This window comes from Xylona heveae, assembly GCF_001619985.1.
Source record: "Xylona heveae TC161 unplaced genomic scaffold L228scaffold_3, whole genome shotgun sequence".
Lineage (NCBI taxonomy): Eukaryota > Fungi > Ascomycota > Xylonomycetes > Xylonales > Xylonaceae > Xylona > Xylona heveae.
Window position 1 is genome coordinate 2,118,528 of NW_017264195.1, and position 17,586 is coordinate 2,136,113.

The 17,586-nt window shown below is 47.4% G+C and overlaps 6 protein-coding genes across 6 annotated transcripts; 3 read left to right on the top strand and 3 right to left on the bottom strand.

Moving 5' to 3' along the window:
- Window positions 1-201: 201 nt before the first annotated feature.
- On the bottom strand, window positions 202-2,049 carry L228DRAFT_100083 (hypothetical protein). Its single transcript, XM_018328851.1, has 3 exons — window positions 1,379-2,049; window positions 959-1,322; window positions 202-899 (listed from the first exon to the last, which is right to left on the bottom strand). The coding sequence occupies exons 1-3, from the start codon at window positions 1,723-1,725 to the stop codon at window positions 450-452; spliced, it is 1,161 nt and encodes a 386-aa protein (XP_018190162.1). The 5' UTR covers window positions 1,726-2,049; the 3' UTR covers window positions 202-449.
- Window positions 2,050-4,000: 1,951 nt separating this feature from the next.
- Window positions 4,001-4,948, top strand: L228DRAFT_245580 (hypothetical protein). The gene is made up of 4 exons (XM_018332201.1): window positions 4,001-4,337; window positions 4,432-4,539; window positions 4,736-4,763; window positions 4,886-4,948. Exons 1-4 carry the CDS (start codon window positions 4,267-4,269, stop codon window positions 4,934-4,936), a joined length of 258 nt encoding a protein of 85 aa, XP_018190163.1. The 5' UTR covers window positions 4,001-4,266; the 3' UTR covers window positions 4,937-4,948.
- Window positions 4,949-5,972: 1,024 nt separating this feature from the next.
- On the top strand, window positions 5,973-10,339 carry L228DRAFT_281666 (hypothetical protein). The gene is made up of 8 exons (XM_018335908.1): window positions 5,973-6,308; window positions 6,851-7,129; window positions 7,303-7,479; window positions 7,541-7,878; window positions 7,930-8,236; window positions 8,294-9,047; window positions 9,133-9,248; window positions 9,338-10,339. Exons 1-8 carry the CDS (start codon window positions 6,159-6,161, stop codon window positions 10,136-10,138), a joined length of 2,922 nt encoding a protein of 973 aa, XP_018190164.1. The 5' UTR covers window positions 5,973-6,158; the 3' UTR covers window positions 10,139-10,339.
- A 65-nt stretch (window positions 10,340-10,404) lies between these two features.
- On the bottom strand, window positions 10,405-11,454 carry L228DRAFT_259806 (hypothetical protein). The gene is made up of 3 exons (XM_018334198.1): window positions 11,213-11,454; window positions 10,759-11,082; window positions 10,405-10,626 (listed from the first exon to the last, which is right to left on the bottom strand). Exons 1-3 carry the CDS (start codon window positions 11,348-11,350, stop codon window positions 10,543-10,545), a joined length of 546 nt encoding a protein of 181 aa, XP_018190165.1. The 5' UTR covers window positions 11,351-11,454; the 3' UTR covers window positions 10,405-10,542.
- A 136-nt stretch (window positions 11,455-11,590) lies between these two features.
- L228DRAFT_259807 (geranylgeranyl transferase type I beta subunit) lies at window positions 11,591-13,844 on the top strand (the record flags this gene model as incomplete). Its single annotated transcript, XM_018334199.1, has 5 exons — window positions 11,591-12,517; window positions 12,590-12,635; window positions 12,694-13,118; window positions 13,217-13,325; window positions 13,657-13,844. Exons 1-5 carry the CDS (start codon window positions 11,897-11,899, stop codon window positions 13,842-13,844), a joined length of 1,389 nt encoding a protein of 462 aa, XP_018190166.1. The 5' UTR covers window positions 11,591-11,896.
- Window positions 13,845-14,976: 1,132 nt separating this feature from the next.
- On the bottom strand, window positions 14,977-16,910 carry L228DRAFT_252748 (amino acid permease; the record flags this gene model as incomplete). The annotated part of the gene is made up of 4 exons (XM_018333711.1): window positions 14,977-15,798; window positions 15,867-16,104; window positions 16,172-16,589; window positions 16,661-16,910. 4 exons carry the CDS (start codon window positions 16,908-16,910, stop codon window positions 14,977-14,979), a joined length of 1,728 nt encoding a protein of 575 aa, XP_018190167.1.
- Window positions 16,911-17,586: the final 676 nt, after the last annotated feature.

The following is a 17,586-nucleotide window of genomic DNA, read 5'->3' on the forward strand; positions in this document are numbered from 1 at the left end:
AAAGTACAGTCTGGCATTCAATTTTTTTAGTTTTCTCAAATTATTAGTCTTTTGAAAGGTAGCTGGTGTTTATATTTCCGTTTTCGTTTCTTCTTTCCCAAGATTTCTATTTTATTGCAGTGTTCGTCTTTGGTGCGTCACATTCAATCTTGATCAATCATGCAGATAACTTTGGCATAAATGATGTGCTACTATCAAGCAGGTAAATTGATCAAGTATGCAATGAAAGCTGAGGACATGAGTTCTCCGAACGATATTCGCTAGTACAAGCAAAGAAGAAGAAGAAGAAGAAGAAGAAGAAGAAGAAGAAGAAGAAGAAGAAGAAAAACTTGAGATGGAATGCACAAATCAGAAACGCAAATGACCTTGCTGACATTCATAGGGGCGGTTCGATTAGCCCATCCTCAATTCTCAAATGCAAACGATAACACATCATATTAATTCTAACTTCATTCAACCCGCGAACGCTTCGAAGGATGTTCCTGCGCCTTGGTGTCTTCAACCTTGACGTTTTCATATTTCATCTCTTCAATATATCCCACCTGAACCTTCTCGTCCTCGATGAGTTCCGCATCTGTGCGCGAAACAAAGTCCTCGGTTTCAGTGAGGAAATTTTTCATCGCTTTCGTGTCAAATCTCTTGCCAGCACCGCGCGTCTCGCGTATCTTCCGCAGCTGGCTACGGATACGCTCTTCAAGGATCTCGAGTCGATATTCGCCGAACTGATAATACAGCTCGGACAAGTCCGAGATTGGCCGCACTGTTCTCAGCTCTGTATCATCCCGAGCATGTGGCGAACGAGGACGGAAGGACGTAACCATGGTAATGCGCTCTGTAGCGCCTAGGGCACGCAGAGCCTGGTGTGTGATATACCGTCCTTGTAAAACGACGGCGCAGCCCTGACGCGAAACTGTTAGTTGTTTGCAAATTTCGGGTGCTGAATGCAAAAAGTACTCACTTCCTGAGGGCCGCGAACACGCACCACATCACCTTTGCCGGTCCGCAGAGCTGTTTCTCCTCCCACCATGGTTGAGCAGTCACTAAGCATGAGGACACAGACGAAGGGGTAGCTGTCCGTGTGCCAGCCCACAATCGGCTTGTCATCTTCCCAAGGGCAGCCTGCAATACCTTCATCGGCCATTCTAGACTTTGCCTCTCGGATGTTGGCTAGTTCTCGCTCCTTTTCCTGCTCGGATTTGACAGAAACGTTGACGTGTCCAATTTCAAAGTCCATGACCGGGACGAGATCAACACCTGCTATTCTCGAAATTATTTCCAAAGTCTTGGGGTTCTTCCAGGCTTCATAAACAAAAGGTGAATATCTATTTCGACAGTCAGCCTTTCAGTCTCTAGTCGAAACAACGATCAAACAACCTACTTTGGAGCAAAACCTCGCAGCTGACAAGCTGCGATGTTGCTGGAGTAGTTGCAGTTGTTCATCACTTCTTCCCGGAGCACCTCCTCACGCATCACACGAATTGCTTCAGGAGAAAATAGAGGGAAAGGCTCAGATACTGCCACGGTTGAGACTCCTGTCTCGTCCGAAAGTCCAATGTCTGCCATTTTATACACCTTGGAAGGTGGCTCAAAAGTAAGGTGCTTCTCTGGATTGAACTCAGAGCTGCCGACCTTGGCAGTGGACTTGGAACCTGCCGCTTCGATGATTGGCTTGAAACTCGGGCGCCGCGCGCTAGATGGCGGAGGGAGAACACCTGCAGTCGCCATGATTGATTCCGTTATCCGTACAGAATAAATCTGCCAAACTGGTAAGTATTCTTGATAATGAGCTTGTGGGATTTGGTATGAATAGGTGCGAGCTGGGTTCCAAAATTCAAAGGCGATGAAAACTCTCCAAAGGGATTGCAGAAAACAGGAGTGTTTGCCCACAATACTGTGGAAGAATGACGAAGGGGTGCTGGTGTTGCGACAAGAAGCCGGAACAATCTCGGAGCCTCTGGTGCGAGAAAAGGGTGAAAGGACAAGTAATGTTTGCAAAACGATTTGAAACTCAAATGAACCCTTCAACACCTGAGGGAATACTACCTCGGAGCAATTTAAGAGAGCTAGTTTTATTGAGGAACAAGCCTTGGCTGTGCCGTTATCAAGATGCTGGTAGAAGGGGGAGTCGGTCGGATATAGACACCTTTCAGATGCGCTATGCTCGTCACTCTTATGAGCTAATGGAGGATCTCATGAGAGCTGTTGTGCCAACTTTTATGGAGTTCAAGTGCTAGGGGAGCTCTCCTGTCAAAACAGAGGTGATAGCTCTAGTGCGGTTTCTTCGAACCCTTTGGATCCTCTCTTATCTGCCAATTGATCTTGGCTCCTAAATAGCCGTTTGGCCATCCCGGCCCGGCTTGGAGGTTTAGTCAATTAACCCCGCAGATTTGCGAGGCTTTGTCTACAACACAGCGCCCTAGATATCTGGACCGGGAGATGCTGAGTATGTGTGCATCTAACAGCTGCCACATGCATGGTACGTAATGCTACCCGCTTATCGTGTGCCAGCCTCCGTCTCTGGGGCCACATCTAGCATGTGTGAATCAATACTGAAAGGAGTTATCAAGAAGGATGGATGGCTGTTGAATCCTTGACGGTGTGATGGGATTCTTGGTCACTCGGCTCAGGCTACGGTTTGTATGGAAATTGTTCCTCGACTTGGAAAGCAGGAAAGGGTTACGGTTTAGTACGATACTGATACTGGGTCTCTTTTAGTCAATCGGCTTTGTTCCGCAAGGTCCGTTGCTCCCACTTGATCCAACTCGTGCTGATACAAGGGTCACAATGACACGCTTCCCTAAAAACCAAGACATTGGTGCACCAATTTACAGATTCATTTGTTCGAGGAAAAGCCTTGAGGCTGGGATGATGCAGCACTTGGGAGGTGGCCATGTGGGGACAGATAGTCAATTCAAATTGAGCATTCTGTAAGGTGTGGAGGATTATTGTGCTTCTTGCCGCTACTCGAGTTTGAATGGCTCCGAGCACACCCTGACAATAGGATCTGCTACTGTGGCATGGGGCGTTTGAACTGGATTCTTTTTCCAGATCAGGGTGTCGAGCGCATGGTTGCGACGTTGACGGCATACTGACCAGTCAGGGCGGGTTTGACGAGCCCCCTGGTAACCTCGCTAGTGCAGTTCGCGCCCTCTCGTCGGTGGACGCCTTGACCGGACAACGTTAATCCTTCGGTCCGCAAAGGACTAAGTGGAGGGCTTGATAGGAGTGGCTGCTACGAACAACACATCCGCTGATAACCTTTGGCTCCCACCATCTTTCTGGCAGAGGCTTTTGAACTCAACTTGTTGCAGGTCTCCGCTCCCGAGCCTTTTAATTATGAAGTACAAGCACATGGGGCTCTTTTGCCGTCATGAGATACTCTAATGGTCGATCGATTTTCCACTCGAGCCATTGCAATCATGGCGGATTCTCCTGAAAGTGCCCATCCTGAAATATACATTTCTCGACGCTGATTCCGTTATGTTGAGGGCCTGGGCAGGAACAGGGAGGGTAAGGCATAACAGATGCGACGGATAGCTACACATACCTTAGTAAACTATGTCAAAATGGCAATATACCCGATCGTGAGGGATCAATAATCCTTTTGCTGCCTTGCACAGATGGGTGCAAGCCAGACTTTCTTTATCCTAGGCGTCATCTCCAGTTCATTGCCTGCAGTGTGTTTGAAATGATCGACTCATCTGAAAAAGTCACATGTGATTTATTGGCTCCAATACACTGTCTAAGCATTAACTCGATCCCGAACAGACCAAATTTTAAATGTCTGATTAGGCTAGCACTATAACTCGAGGAGAGCCTTCCCTCCTTTACGACCGGAAGAGGAGGACTTTGATTTTTTCCTGCTCTCTGAAAAACGCGGTTCTATTTGGGTCTCAAGGATGTCCCCTTTGTTATCGATAAGCCATCAACACCTCGCACCTCCACCTCCACCGCTTTGCCTTGCATCGGAATACTGTGGCGCTAACTTCTGCAGCCGAGACGAACGGGAACTGCCGAACGCAAGAGCTGCCATTGACAGATGAGTGCTGGGAAAGACCCGTTTGGCTCTGCGGTATCTTTTGTCTGGGCAATAACTTCCTACAGTACAGAGTAGTCTACACAGCATTATCATTGAAGCTGTGGCAGCACATTCTCTAACGCCGCATATGCGAGCTTAACCGACTGAACCTGCCTACTTGACCCTTTTTCGCAAAACCAATCGACATTTTCTAGGCAGCTCTTGCTGGTGGTCGCTCTGTTGAAACTATGTCGAGTGAAAGCGCAACAGACAAGCCTTCTGACCCATGGAATGCCGAGACCAAGACAAAATTCAACAAGTAAGTTGCTTCCGGGCTTTGTGTCCATTATCGCTGGTTTTCCACAGCCAAAAACTCCTTGCTGTCATTGATGCATGCACTGACGATCCTGCAGGAAGCAAAATAGCGAGTACTTCGACCCTTGTCAAGAAGCAGCATCCCGTAGCATCCGATGCTTGCACCGCAACGGTGCCGATAAGGACCTCTGTGCAGATTATTTCCAGTCAGTCATTGGGCCCACCCCCGATTCGACCTCACTCAGCGTTCCCAACCTCTTCTCACCCTCTTCGCAACCTCGACAAGTTACGCTCAGGTGCGAATGAGATGTTGGGTTTTCATTTCGTCTACGTTCCATATAAATCGATGCCTTTATTTTCCAATAATTATCAAACAAGACTGACATGTATACAAACAAACAGGGCATATCGAGACTGCAAAAAGCAATGGGTATGACAATTCGCTTTGTCTCTCCGGAGCCTTCCTTTATCATGCAATGCAATTTCGCTCCGGTTTTCAAAGCCAGAGCGGGTAACAATACGAAATATTTGCTGACAGAAGCATTGATACAGATTAACGAGCGGAAGGCAGCAAGGCAAAAAGAGAAAGGTTCATTTCTTTAGGCTCTGAGACGTTTTGGCGTATTTTCGATTTCCCATAAGGTTAAATGGAGTCTCGGCTTTGTCATGATATTATCGTATTGGATACTGTGATACTAGCTGCATCGTTAGTACACGATCATGGATTTGAAAACTCAATATGGCATTTGAACCCCTTTGCTATTACGCAGGCGAGAAGTAGCTCGGTTCACAACCCCGAGTATGAGGCGCGGGGATCCCTACTATATGGCAGCAGTAAAAAAAAACACTTCGGCACAGGTCCAAGATAGATGACTTCTCCGCGGGTGACTGCCATGGGACGTTTGGGGCCAATCGTCAAAAGGGTCCTCTTCCTTCCTGATATTCGGCATACCCCAAATTCGCATCCACTCCTGGCTGCATCCAACCGCTAGGCCAATCGCCACAGTGAAAGATTTGGTGGTCCATAACTGTCGTCATGTTCCAGCGGATGCTACATACATTATGAATACTTGCTGCTAATATAGCATTCACGCAAGAGCTAGCTTTGGCCGTGGTAATCTATCGTCGCGCACCGCTCGATGCTACACTAGAAACATTCGCTCGCCAAGATATCTTGAAATTCCTCAATATCTAGATAAAAAATACTTTCAAACTATCAAGAATTACGGTTTATCACTCACATTGAAACAATGTCTATTTACCTCTCCACCGCGTCACTTGAATATTGCTGACTCTAATTACCCTCTGTATCCCTGATTATTCGGGCACTTAAAAGAGCACTTGACCCATGTCTTGATCATATAAAGTCTCAGTAATGCATCTCTTGCTATCCATATTTCATCAGCTGCTCTACTATGTTGGTGCGGTACGGTAGCTCAAAATAGGATTGATTATTCAAGGACGAGGGAGATGTTGCTTATCGACCTATATCAATCTGACTCTCTCGGCAATCACCGACCTGATTGCGCACCGTGTCTATCTGCAGACCCTAGCCCAAGCTCAGATGCTCGGATTGGATCAAATTACTGTCAACATGGAAGTTCAATGATGAAGTTCTCTTACTGCATTGTGCAAATGTGTCGGAGTGTGAACTTGATCTGAAAAGTTCAGTGTTGTTTTTATTTCGTTCTCTTCATATATACCCTGTATTTTTCTTTGGATTCTTTTCAATCTTGCCATTCATTTGCCTCCAAGCGAAGCAGGACAAAGCATAGACAGCGGTCAATTATACCCGTCTCCAAAAGCTGCGTCTTGTTGTCGAAAAATGATGCGCGCACCCACATCATCAGCTTCATCGGTGGTGGAACGCCGCGATAAGCAGGTTTTTGATGCTCTCGACAATGGCAACTGGAAGCAGGCACTTCAGCTCCTAGAGAAGAGGCTTAAAAAGGGCGAAAAGGGTGATTCTCTTTTGGTAAGTATGAAAAGGCTTTGCTTCCTGCTTCCTTTTTGCTGCATTGGTGCAATTTTTATATTCATGAGTTGATGACTTTTATTTTAAATACTCGATGCTATATTTTTGAATCTCGTTGTTCCGCTGGTTCTTGTTCTTGTTCATTGCCTGTCCATTGCTTGATTTAGGATGGTTTATTTTATACAATTCATGTTCTTTCCAAGTTGTTGAAAATATTCGGTCTTCAATTTTCTATTCGGTACTCAACCCGAAGCAACACTTATCTGTTCCTTTTGCTTGCAATTTTTGCTTTTAGCTTTGGTTTTGGGCGTTTGCTTGCCCAATAATTCCGGCTTAACTTTTTAATTCATGAATCGAGTGGAGTTCGGAATTCGGAAAGGCGTGTGGCTCCATTGCCTTGTAATGATGGTTAACTTCGTTATTTTTTTTTTTCTTTTCTTTTCGTTCTCTTTAATGTTGTTCTCAATTGCTTTTTTCGGGCGGCCGCCGTATTTTTGTATTAAAATGGCGGGAACAAATAGACTAATGGGACTGCTCAATAGGCTCTTCGAGCTCATGTTCTGCTGTCCTCCCCATCTTCCCCCTTGAGGGAACAAGGTGCAGCAGAGTTGCGGAAACTATGCGAAAGAGATCCGCCCGTTACTGACATATCAACCCTGATAATGCTGCAAGAAAATTGTGCCAAGTCTGAAGGCGGGGGTGCAGCAGCAGTCTCAGGGCTGTGGGAACGAGCAATCAAGTCACGACCTCATGACGAGGTTCTGCCTCAGGAATGGTTTCAACGTTCATTTGACCAATTCAATTGGAAGAACGCACAGAAGGTGAGACTTCTCTTTCGACCATTATTAATTCGCCCGAAAATTTAAATTTCTGTCCCATTTGTTTGTGAATTACCGTAATGATCGAGGTCAATGCCTCCACTGCTGCCGTGAGAGGGTTTTGTCGTGACACACGGTAGTTGCGGGTTTGCTAACTGATCGTTAACGCTTAATAGGCTGCTATGATCCTCCAAAAGTCGTTTCCTAAGAAACGCCATTACTACTTCTGGGCCATTCTAACCTCGCACCTCGTAAGCATCTCGGATGAAGCCACTGAGGCTGAAAAGAAGCTGTTCGGAACCCTTGGATATCGGATGATAACCAAAGCAGCCTCTGACGTCCCCAAAGATCCGGTAAGGTTTTTAAAGTCGACTTTCTCCCATTGCTCGCCTACTTACTATAGCTATTTTGCAGAAAGCTGTTTTGAGTCCTGGTAGAGCTATCCAAACTCCTGAAGAGCTTCGCCTCCTCGTTTCCATTTACCGTCGCCAGGGTGCTCTAAAAGAGCTTGCAGACATAATGGCCAGCTCTGAGCTTGGCTCCGGCTCTGCCGTTGCTAAAGGCGACTGGGCTTTCGTGCGAGAGCACATTCAGATACTTGAAGACCTTGTCAAATGGACGGAGGAGTGGGAACTCTGCAAAAAACTACTAGATTTAGTACGAGGTGATGTTTCAGACACTGATCTCTACGGCGACGACTGGAGAGTTTGGGAAGGGCTTTTGTTGTCCTGTGAAAAGCTGGATGATTCAAAGTAAGTGAACCTGGGCTAATTCGACTCCTCGGCCTCTAATCGTTCATATAGTATCAGAAAGGAGACAGAGGAGCTCATCAAAGCCTTTGCTGGGCGGCCGAAGCCTTCAAGAAACGCGCAGCTCGCTCTCTTACGGTTCAAGTCTAAGATATCTGGGGAAGAGCTGTCGGCTGAAAAGGAACCTTCTCCGCTAGTTGAGCTAGCCCTGAGCCACTTTCGTGAATACTGTGCAAGATACTACCTCTTCGACGACCTTCGTTGGACTTTTGAGCAATTCAGCCCAACGGATCGTATCAAGTTTCTTCAGTCTGCTTACGAGATTGTGGAGTCGCGAAGACCGGAGTTGCGAGATGAACAGGTATCTCATCTCGTGTTATCATCTCACTGAGCACCAAGCTAATGTCCCGCGTCACAGAATGTTTCTATGGATGGCATCACCATGGAGACAAATTATTTAAAGGCCGAATACTTCCTTGACGTCTCGAACCCCGAAAACGACCATGCCAGCAGAGAGGGAAGATTCGAGGCCTTCGTGGACAAGTGCATCGAAACTTATATTAATTCTCTCTGGCTGAGCGGCCAATTCTTGTCTACAGACAATAAACCAGGAGATGATGTCCTTGTTCTGGCCGTCATGGCACTGATGCGGCTTGCAGACACTGCTCAAGAAGAGGCGAAGAGCAAAGTCTACCTCCTCAAAGCCGCGGCGTTACTAGACTATTTCCGTTCTCAATCGAAGCATAACTACCAAGGCGGCTTACTAGCTGTGCGGCTGTATATGCTCATTGGCTGCACGTCTATGGCAATGCAACGATATTCGGATATGTCCATCAAACAAATCCAAAACGACACTCTATCGCATAATATTTTCACAAGAATCTCCACCATCCATCCTAGCACGGTCATGACAGGCGCACGTATTCCAAACTTCAATGATCCTTTTCTGGCCATGGATCGTGCTCTGGGACTTTACGACATGGCGCAATCCGATGTTCCAGGGTTGATGAGACTCGCTCTTCAAGAAGGCAGCTATTGGCAGATTGAGGGATTTATGCAATTCGACCAGAAGCTTCAGCCCAGCATTTCCAAGTACATGCTGGCCATGGAAAGGCGTCGGATTTCTCGCCTTCTTTCTTCTCAGAGGCATGAAGAGGATGAAGAAATCTTGAGTAAGTGACCGATTTTAGCTCTCATTAGAGATGTCTATACCAAGCCCAAATCTGCATATTCTAATATCTCTTTCTCTTATTCCAGAGGAACCAAACATGTCAAACCCATCAGACAACAGAGATTTTGAAGTCATGGCGAGCTTCGAAGCCCCCGGGCAACCACGTTTCGAGGAGCGCTTCAGCGTCGGACCTCGCCCTTGTGTAAGTGAAGGTCTTGTCCTTTTTTTCTGTACTTTCCCCCGCTACATTTCTTTTGCAAGATATTAATCCTTATTCTCTCGTTGTCTCAGGCCGGATGGCTGCGTGCCAACATGATATCCGAGAAACTCTTCACCCTCCTCGACTCTTCTAACTCCATTGCCGATCCATGGACACTCATCAAAGACGATCCTTTTGCTGAGAATGCGGAAGCGGAACTTACCTCTTTCGAAGCGGCCTCTTTGAACATCCAATGGACGCTGCTCAAGGTTCTTGTCACACTGAAAAGCGGTTCTGGAAATAACGGTCCCGCTAAGCCCGACTCTCCAATTGCTCGAGAACTTGGAGAAATCAAGCAGTGGCTATCTGAGAAACTCGACAAGCTCCGCACCTCCAGCACCATCACGGCTCTCGAGAACCTGGGCATAAATGGAAACACCAACAAGGCCAAACTTCTTCTCCCTGATTGGACCTTTTTCCACGAATCCTTTACTACTCTTGAAGCCATCAAAGCTATCCATTCCTTTGTCCAGTCCACGTCTAAATCCAAAGCTCTCAAAGCCCAGGTGCCAAAGGACCTTCTTCAAAGCATCGGCGTGCTCGTCGAGCAGGTCTTTGCCGAAATCCGCACCCGCGCCATCAATCTTCGCAACAGTCTTACAAATTCAAGTGCGTTGGGAGCTCTAGTCGAAGCTACATTTGAGCGTCCCGTATCTGGAGACGCCAACGCGACTGCTTCAGACAACAACACACAATCGTTCCAGAGCGAATTCACCGAGTCGTTGCACAAAATTTATAAAGACCAGCCTAGAGCTGAGTCGACGCTATTTGGCAAAGTCATTGAGAGCTGGATCGATGCTTTGGATGGTGTGCTCTTGATAAAGCTGACTTGAGAAGGAATTAGCCTCCTATTCCGATAAAACTGCAGACGACAATGGCCTTATGGGATGGAGTAGTCACTAGCACATAGATTTCAGCATAGCCATGCCTGTGTACATTTCAACTATGCGTTCAGATAGCGTATGTGCGACACGCGCATCTTCAAAAAAAATTTTCGAATAAAAGCGTTTCAAAATTTTCCAATATGCTCTCTTGACACATTTGATTATAAACTTTTTTTTTTTTTTTTCTTTTTTTTTTCAAGAAACACATGACTTTTCTCCGTTCCAGCGGATATATACCAGTAAAATGTAGCTCCCATCTGCATGTTGTTTGTAAATTTGTAAAGTAGGGTAAAAAAAAATCTAGAGAATACAACTTTTCCCGACCATGCCCAAATCTACCAATACACAACCATTTATAATCTTTCCTCCTCTGCCTGTTTGCGCTCAGCCAATTTAGCAGCAAGAGCTGTTCGTTCCTCCCGGAGCGTGATGAAAATCTGTTTTATCTAAATCAGTAATGTACCTTAATCCTGGTGACGATGGAGCAACGAAGGGCAGAGTTGAGAACGCGATCAGTGGCAGAGGCAAGTAATATGCATAAGAGGTTATGTAGAGGGCATTCCACTCACATAAAACCACACGACCAATTCGAAGAACCCCCAAGCAAAAACAACACTGTTCTTTGCATTCTCGCCCGCAGCGCCCGAGGCATCATTGACAAGGTCGACATCATCATCATCAGCAGCCACATTCGACCATTGCGAAAATAGGTACGCGTAGCCGGTAATCCCGAAGAAGAATAATAGGCGTATAGGCGCCTGAGAGCTCCAGAAGTAATTCGCCATGTCCTCTGGCAGACCCGTAGACGACAAGTCGGTCAGGCCGATGAATGCGAGGAGCAGTCCAATCACTGCCGTTGATGCGGATGGTAGAGTCAAGGAAAGCGAGTGCGGCTAGAATTAATGTTAACAATCGTTAGCAGTGCAACGCCCCAAAAAAAGAAACACAGAAAAAAGGAAAAGGAGAGAAAAGAAGGAAAGGAAAGTACAAGGAAAGGAAGAAAGGAATCAATAGAGTACGCACAATTCCCATGGCTTCGCCAAGTATGAAGACGGCATTCTGATCCGCAACGCGCACGGGGCTGGTCAGAAAGTAGTATGCCAGCGTGAGGTGGAAGATGGACAGGCACCGAAGTGCTGTGGCGGTTGATACGAAGCCCATTCTCAACCTGGTGTTTGTATGGGCAAAAGACGATGATCTGTGCTAATTGCGAATGGAGGAATTATTGATTATTGCAGGAGCTGGCTTGTTGACTTGTGGAATTGGAGGATAGTTGACTTAATAGGAGAGCTATGGAAGGGACATTTTGTGGAGACGGGCTTACGTTTTTCCTTGCCGGGAAGGGTGTTTAGGGGTCTGAGAGAGCTATGCTGGGCATAACGTTACTTGAAAACAACTGAACAAGAATATCAACCAAAAGTTTGGGGAATAATTGTGAAAGTGATATACTGGTATAGATATACGTTGGGTCTTCTCGAAAGTCCTGGCTTCGTTCAACGGTCATCCACTCTATCGAACATCTCCGAGAAGTAAACAGCAACCCCCACTTCAGCTGCGGAACATAGTCCGCATCTCCCCACCACCGCCGGACAGCTTCACTCTTCTAGAGCACTACCTCAACCCGCACACCTCTCGTTGGACGATAATGGACATATGATACCTCTCATTGCGCGCTGATATACATACTCCAACAACTCTCCCCTCCAAATGGCGAGCTCAACACCACCGACATCCGCGCCGTCGGACCGCCCAGTATTGCGGAGAGACAAACACGTCAAATACTGGCTGCGATGCCTCAAAACGTTTCTCCCCTCAGCGTATACATCCATGGACACGAATCGCATGACGCTAGCATTTTTCATCGTCTCCGCACTTGACTTGCTCTCTGCTTTAGACTCGTCTGTATCAGCCGACGAACGCTCCGACTACATTCGCTGGATCTACAAATGTCAGCATCCCAGCGGCGGGTTCCGGGGCTTTTCTGGGACGAATCTAGGCGCAGCCACGACGGAGGAGAACAGGCATTGGGACACTGCGAGTGTTGCTGCCACATACTCTGCGCTAGCAACACTGATAATTCTCGGAGACGATCTGAAACAAGTGCGCAGGAAAGAGACACTTGCGTGGCTGAAGCGCATGCAGCGCGACGATGGAAGCTTCGGAGAAGTCATGACCGAGGGCGGCCGTATAGAAGGCGGGAGAGATTCCCGATTCTGCCAGTTCGCCGCCGCTATTCGATGGGTCTTGAAGGGAACAAAATCCGTCGAGGATCTCGGTGTGCAGGATATAAACGTTGATGCGACGGTGAAGTATATATTGTCTTCAGAGGTATGAAGGGGATTTCTCCCGGCCAGTTTTTGATAATTGCATCACTTCAACTAATACGCTACTTGTGTGCAGACTTATGATGGCGGCATTTCTGAAGGACCATTTTTTGAAGCTCATGGTATGTTTTGTCCACCACACAATAATCTCTTAGTATTCATTAAAGCTAACATATGTAGCTGGCTTAACGTTCTGCTCACTGGGCGCGCTATCCTCCCTCGGACGACTAAATAAGCTTTCACCTGCTCCAAACGCTTCTTCTGCATCACAAGAACTAAGAGCTCCCAGCTCTCCAGAGACGCTGAGCCGATGGCTCGCCTCGCGACAAACACAGACGGTCGAAGAGCCTGACGAGGAGAACACATACGGCGATGAGACGGATTCGCCCGCAACATGCCATGACCGACATGCTTTTATCAGTCTCCCGCCGGCGAATTTACAGGCGATAATAGACCCATATTCCAAAGATGCGCACGGAGAGTGTAATACAAGTACGGATGGGACGCAACAGAGGCCGGAATCCCTTCGTTGGGCGGGCTTCAATGGCCGCGCAAACAAGATTGCCGATACATGCTATTCATTCTGGGTGCTAGGTTCTCTGGGGGTATGTTTCCTAGTGTTATTGGTTTATACCTTTCCGCCATATTTCATCTCCTCCCCTCTGTAATACTTTTCATCGTCAAAGATACTGACTGCGTATAGATATTAGACGGCCTGCATGTAATCGACCGCGAAGCCGCACGTAATCATCTCCTCGAGAAGACGCAGCACCTGATTGGCGGGTTTGGGAAAATCACCGGCGATCCTCCTGGTATGTCTCTGATTTACCTTTTGCTTCGTTTTGTTTGGGTCCTTTATTTTTATTTTTATTTTTTTTATTTGCCTTTTTTTCCCCATCCCTGTTCCCTTTCAATTATCGTCCTTTTTCCCATCTCCTGTATCGTCCTTTCCCCATTTCACAGCATCTCTCTTTCTCTTTTTCCTTGTCCCTTGTCCCTTTCCTCCTTTTCTCCTTTTTATACCCTTCCTTTCCGTCTATATCTTTATATGCATACATATCCTTTACATACCCTTTACATATTCCACAGCTCATTCCATTACAACCAACTGGCTCAACTGACTCAACTGACTCACCAAAACAGATCTCATCCATTCCTATCTCGGCCTCGCTGCCCTCGGAGTCGTTAATACTGCTACTGCTGCTCCTCGGGATACCCAACCCCACATATACGAGCTATACGAGCCTCACGTCCGGCTTTTAGACCCAACACTCTGCATCAGTCTTCGCGCAAAAGACCATCTCACCTCCCATGTCTGGACCTCTTGGTAACAGACTTTACTTGGTTGAGTGGGAGAGGAGGGACGGAGGCCGGTTTGGCGGGCCCCGGCATCCTAGAGCCAGTGTTTTGTTCTTACCTAGAGACTGCATGCATGACCACGAGCAGTTAAATCATGTGAAAAAAAAAATTTTTCTATATACAACTATATCCCCTGAATTACATACATACATACATACATACATACCATAATTGACTGAAGTGTTGTGCCATACATAGCTGATAATCCACAAACCCACAAAAATCCAACACTACAAAACCACATAACCACATAACTTACAAAACTAGACAAACAACATAGATTCGTCGATTCATGGATTCATTTCATACCAATGACAAGCCGCAAATGGAACTTACAAAAGAACGGAACTTGCGAAAAGAAAGAGACTCAGCGAGTCAGCACAGTTGCAAAAGGAACGGGGACATAAGAAACGGGATTGGGGGCATATCAAAAGTCTTGAATTCTACATAGCTCTTTCGGACGTTCACATAACAGACCAACAGACCAACAGGCCAACATAACAACACAACAGCTGGCATAAGAGAAAAGGAAACAAAAAGACCAATGATTTATAACGTTGTAAAACAAACACATACAACTTTCATACACAATGAAGAAAAGACCAGTGAACGACAAAGAGTATTACATATAAAGAACCGAATTGCGGATCTATGAATCGATAAATCTGATAGTTATTTTCTTTTTGCTCGTATCCTATCCAGTTTCCAGTTTCCAGTTTCCAGTTTCATCTAAGTCTTCCAAGTCCATCCTATCCCGATTTGAACTTATTTTTGTTGAATGGATATAAAAACATACTACACGTAGAAAAGGAAATAGAGGGATTGACGAGGTATACGAAAGAGTATACCCAGGAGAAAAGTACACAAAAGAGTATACAAGGGAAAGAAAACTGTATGACCACGCTGAAATGCAAAAAGACGAGCCAAGGAGATATAATCCGTGTGACCGTTGAACCGTGATATAAGACAGAAAAAAAAGGACAAACATCCGATACCTCGACCGTGAGAGAACGGGAGTAGTCATTCCATTCCCAAAAAGGTGATTATAAGAAAAGAAAAGAAAAAAGGACAATGAAAAGAAGGAAAATACGAGAAGAAAGACGATTAACACATGTACTTGTAGGCCTTCTTCCACTTGGGCCATGTGGCGCGCTCGGCACGCTCTTCGGCCAGGAGCTCGGCCAGGTTCATCTCGCGGATACCCGTGTGGAGGTCAATGTCGCGGGCGCGCATAAAGGGCGTCTTGTAGTAGAGCTTGTAAGGAATGTAAAAGGCAATGACGACGGGAGCAGCCAGGTAGCCCTCGAAAAAGTTTTGCACCAGGTCGTTGGTGGACATGTCCTTGTAGCCCTCGGGGGCGAAGCCAGTCCAAAACTGGGCGACAAGCACCAGGCAGTTGAGGATGAAACCGATCCAGGAGCCGACAATGCCGGGCTGGGAGCGGAAAGCAAGCTCGTCGAGAGAGTGGCCCTGGACCCTCCAGGCACGTCGGAAGCGAATGTGGGCCAAGTTGATGGAGCCCCACGTGAAGATGGAGGAGAGACCGGACAGGGCAAGCATCCAGGTGAAGGCCTCGCCCTCCTTGGACGAGGCGGCGAGGAAGGCAAGGAATCCGAGAGACGAAGCGACAAGAATCGAAATAATGGGACGACCAGTGCGGTCAATGTATCCGAGGATCTTGGGTGCCTGGCCTTGGTTGGCCAGAGCGGCCAGGGTACGTGACGAACCGTAGACGGCCGAGTTGCCGACGGACAGGACAGCAATCATAATAACCACGTTCATGATCGAAGGGAGAACTTGGATTCCCGCGTCGTAAATGGCCAGGACAAAGGGAGAGGCTTTGGCGTCGGCAGAGCTCTTGCCGAGCAGACGAGGGTCGTTGTAAGGCACGAGCAGACCAACGATAATGAGGGACACCACGTAAAACTATCAAAGTTGCCCGTTAGCTCCAAAAGGGCTGCCAACTAGTTTCGCAAAAGAGTGGGGAAATATACCAGAGTGATACGCCAAAAGACCTGCTTAATGGCAGTGGGAAGAGACTTGCGCGGGTTGGCAGTCTCAGCGGCCGCGAGACCGACCAGCTCAGTACCGGCAAAGGCAAAGGCAGCAGTGACAAAGACACTGCAAAGACCCTTGAAGCCGTCGTGGAAGGCGCCAGGGTTGTGCCAGTACTTGCCACCAATGTAGCTACCCTTGGGACCGCCACCGCAGTTGAGAACAATTCCAAGAATGCTGCGCGAAAGATCAGTCAAAAAGAGCGCTTTTCGGTGGCGGGGAAAGAGGGAAGAGAAAAACTCACATGAAACCAATGACGGCGACGACCTTGATAATGGCAAAGATGAATTCGGCTTCACCGTAACCCTTGACACCGAACAAGTTGATGGAGATGATGACGGCCAAGAAGATGGCGACCCAGGCGGCATGGTTGATCTTGTCATTCCAAAAGCTAATGGTGATGGAAGCGGCGACAATTTCCAGAGGGAGGGTGACGAGCCACTGCAGCGTGTAATTCCAACCCATGGCGAAACCCCAGGCGGGGTCGAGGAAACGAGTCGAGTAGGCGGAGAAGGAACCGGCGACGGGGAAGAGGACGGCCAATTCACCGAGCGCATGAACGGTGCAGTAAAGCATAACACCAATGATGATAAAGGCGATGACGAGCGAAGCCGGACCACCGGTGCTCAAAGCCGCACCCGAACCGACGAAGAGACCGGTGCCTAGGTTGCGCAGTTAGTATCTTGTAAATGTCCAAATATATATATATATATATATATATATTCAAACTTACCAATGGAACCACCAATGGCAATCATCTGAAGATGGCGAGACTTGAGTCGCCGGGACAGACCAGACTCGGCCGTGGCGGCAGCGGCATGCTCCAGATCAATATGTCTATTACCCTCCTTGTCCGTGGTGGTCGGGATAATGGCGGCATTGGGGTCTCTCCTGAAGCTGTCGACCAAGCGTTGTCCGCAGTTACGGTGATGTTTTGTCGTCTCGCCATACATGGGAGACGGCGAACCGTTGTCGGTACCCATATCGGTACTTGATGGAGCCTTCTTCTCAAAATCCATCGCGTCCACCTGTCAACGTCCGTTGGGTTTCAAAAGAAGGTTGCGTAGTCCCAAGTCGCGTTTTCAACGAGTCGAGACCAAGGCACTCTTCAGCTGATGTGATGGGAGTAGTATATCCCTTTTTAAAGTCACTCAGGTTCAAGGCACGCAAACACTGTAATGTGCTGTAGCGATCTAATAGTGATCTATATAGTCGTGCCGTTCGAAGTCGGTCGTTGACCACTTGCAATTCCCAAGGAAAGAGGGAATTGAAGGGACCGGGGGGTCAAGAGTGACGGGAGAGGTTTTTAGATGAAACGCAGATACAAAAACAGAGAAGAACAAGGGAGGGGCGACGAGGAGGAGGAGGCCAAGTTATAAATGCGAGATTGAAGGTTTCATGGGGGCGAAGAACGGGCTGTTCAGGTGGCTTGCAGGGTTGAGGGGGGATGGAGTCACTTAGGTTACTCGTAAGTGAAGGAATTGGTGTACCTCCCTCATAGAGGTCTAGTGGCCGAACAGAACACTCCACACCCGCAACCCTGGTCCATTTTGCCGCTCCATCTTCGGGTCTGTTCGCGGCCTTTCAAGAGAGAAAAAGATTTGACTCGAGTTGGCCTGATCTTCGTACCTAACGTGTTACTCTACTATCCAAGTCAGT

Coding starts and splice junctions, on each gene's coding strand:
- L228DRAFT_100083 (XM_018328851.1), bottom strand. CDS start 1,725: ATGGCGACTGCAGGTGTTCTCCCTCCGCCATCTAGCGCGCGGCGCCCG. Junction 1,323..1,378: donor CTGCGAGGTTTTGCTCCAAA/GTAGGTTGTTTG, acceptor CTGTCGAAATAG/ATATTCACCTTTTGTTTATG. Junction 900..958: donor GTGTTCGCGGCCCTCAGGAA/GTGAGTACTTTT, acceptor GTTTCGCGTCAG/GGCTGCGCCGTCGTTTTACA.
- L228DRAFT_245580 (XM_018332201.1), top strand. CDS start 4,267: ATGTCGAGTGAAAGCGCAACAGACAAGCCTTCTGACCCATGGAATGCC. Junction 4,338..4,431: donor ACCAAGACAAAATTCAACAA/GTAAGTTGCTTC, acceptor ACGATCCTGCAG/GAAGCAAAATAGCGAGTACT. Junction 4,764..4,885: donor GAGACTGCAAAAAGCAATGG/GTATGACAATTC, acceptor GCATTGATACAG/ATTAACGAGCGGAAGGCAGC.
- L228DRAFT_281666 (XM_018335908.1), top strand. CDS start 6,159: ATGATGCGCGCACCCACATCATCAGCTTCATCGGTGGTGGAACGCCGC. Junction 9,048..9,132: donor AGAGGATGAAGAAATCTTGA/GTAAGTGACCGA, acceptor CTCTTATTCCAG/AGGAACCAAACATGTCAAAC. Junction 9,249..9,337: donor GCGTCGGACCTCGCCCTTGT/GTAAGTGAAGGT, acceptor TCGTTGTCTCAG/GCCGGATGGCTGCGTGCCAA.
- L228DRAFT_259806 (XM_018334198.1), bottom strand. CDS start 11,350: ATGGGCTTCGTATCAACCGCCACAGCACTTCGGTGCCTGTCCATCTTC. Junction 11,083..11,212: donor TTGGCGAAGCCATGGGAATT/GTGCGTACTCTA, acceptor CATTAATTCTAG/CCGCACTCGCTTTCCTTGAC. Junction 10,627..10,758: donor AATTGGTCGTGTGGTTTTAT/GTGAGTGGAATG, acceptor TAGATAAAACAG/ATTTTCATCACGCTCCGGGA.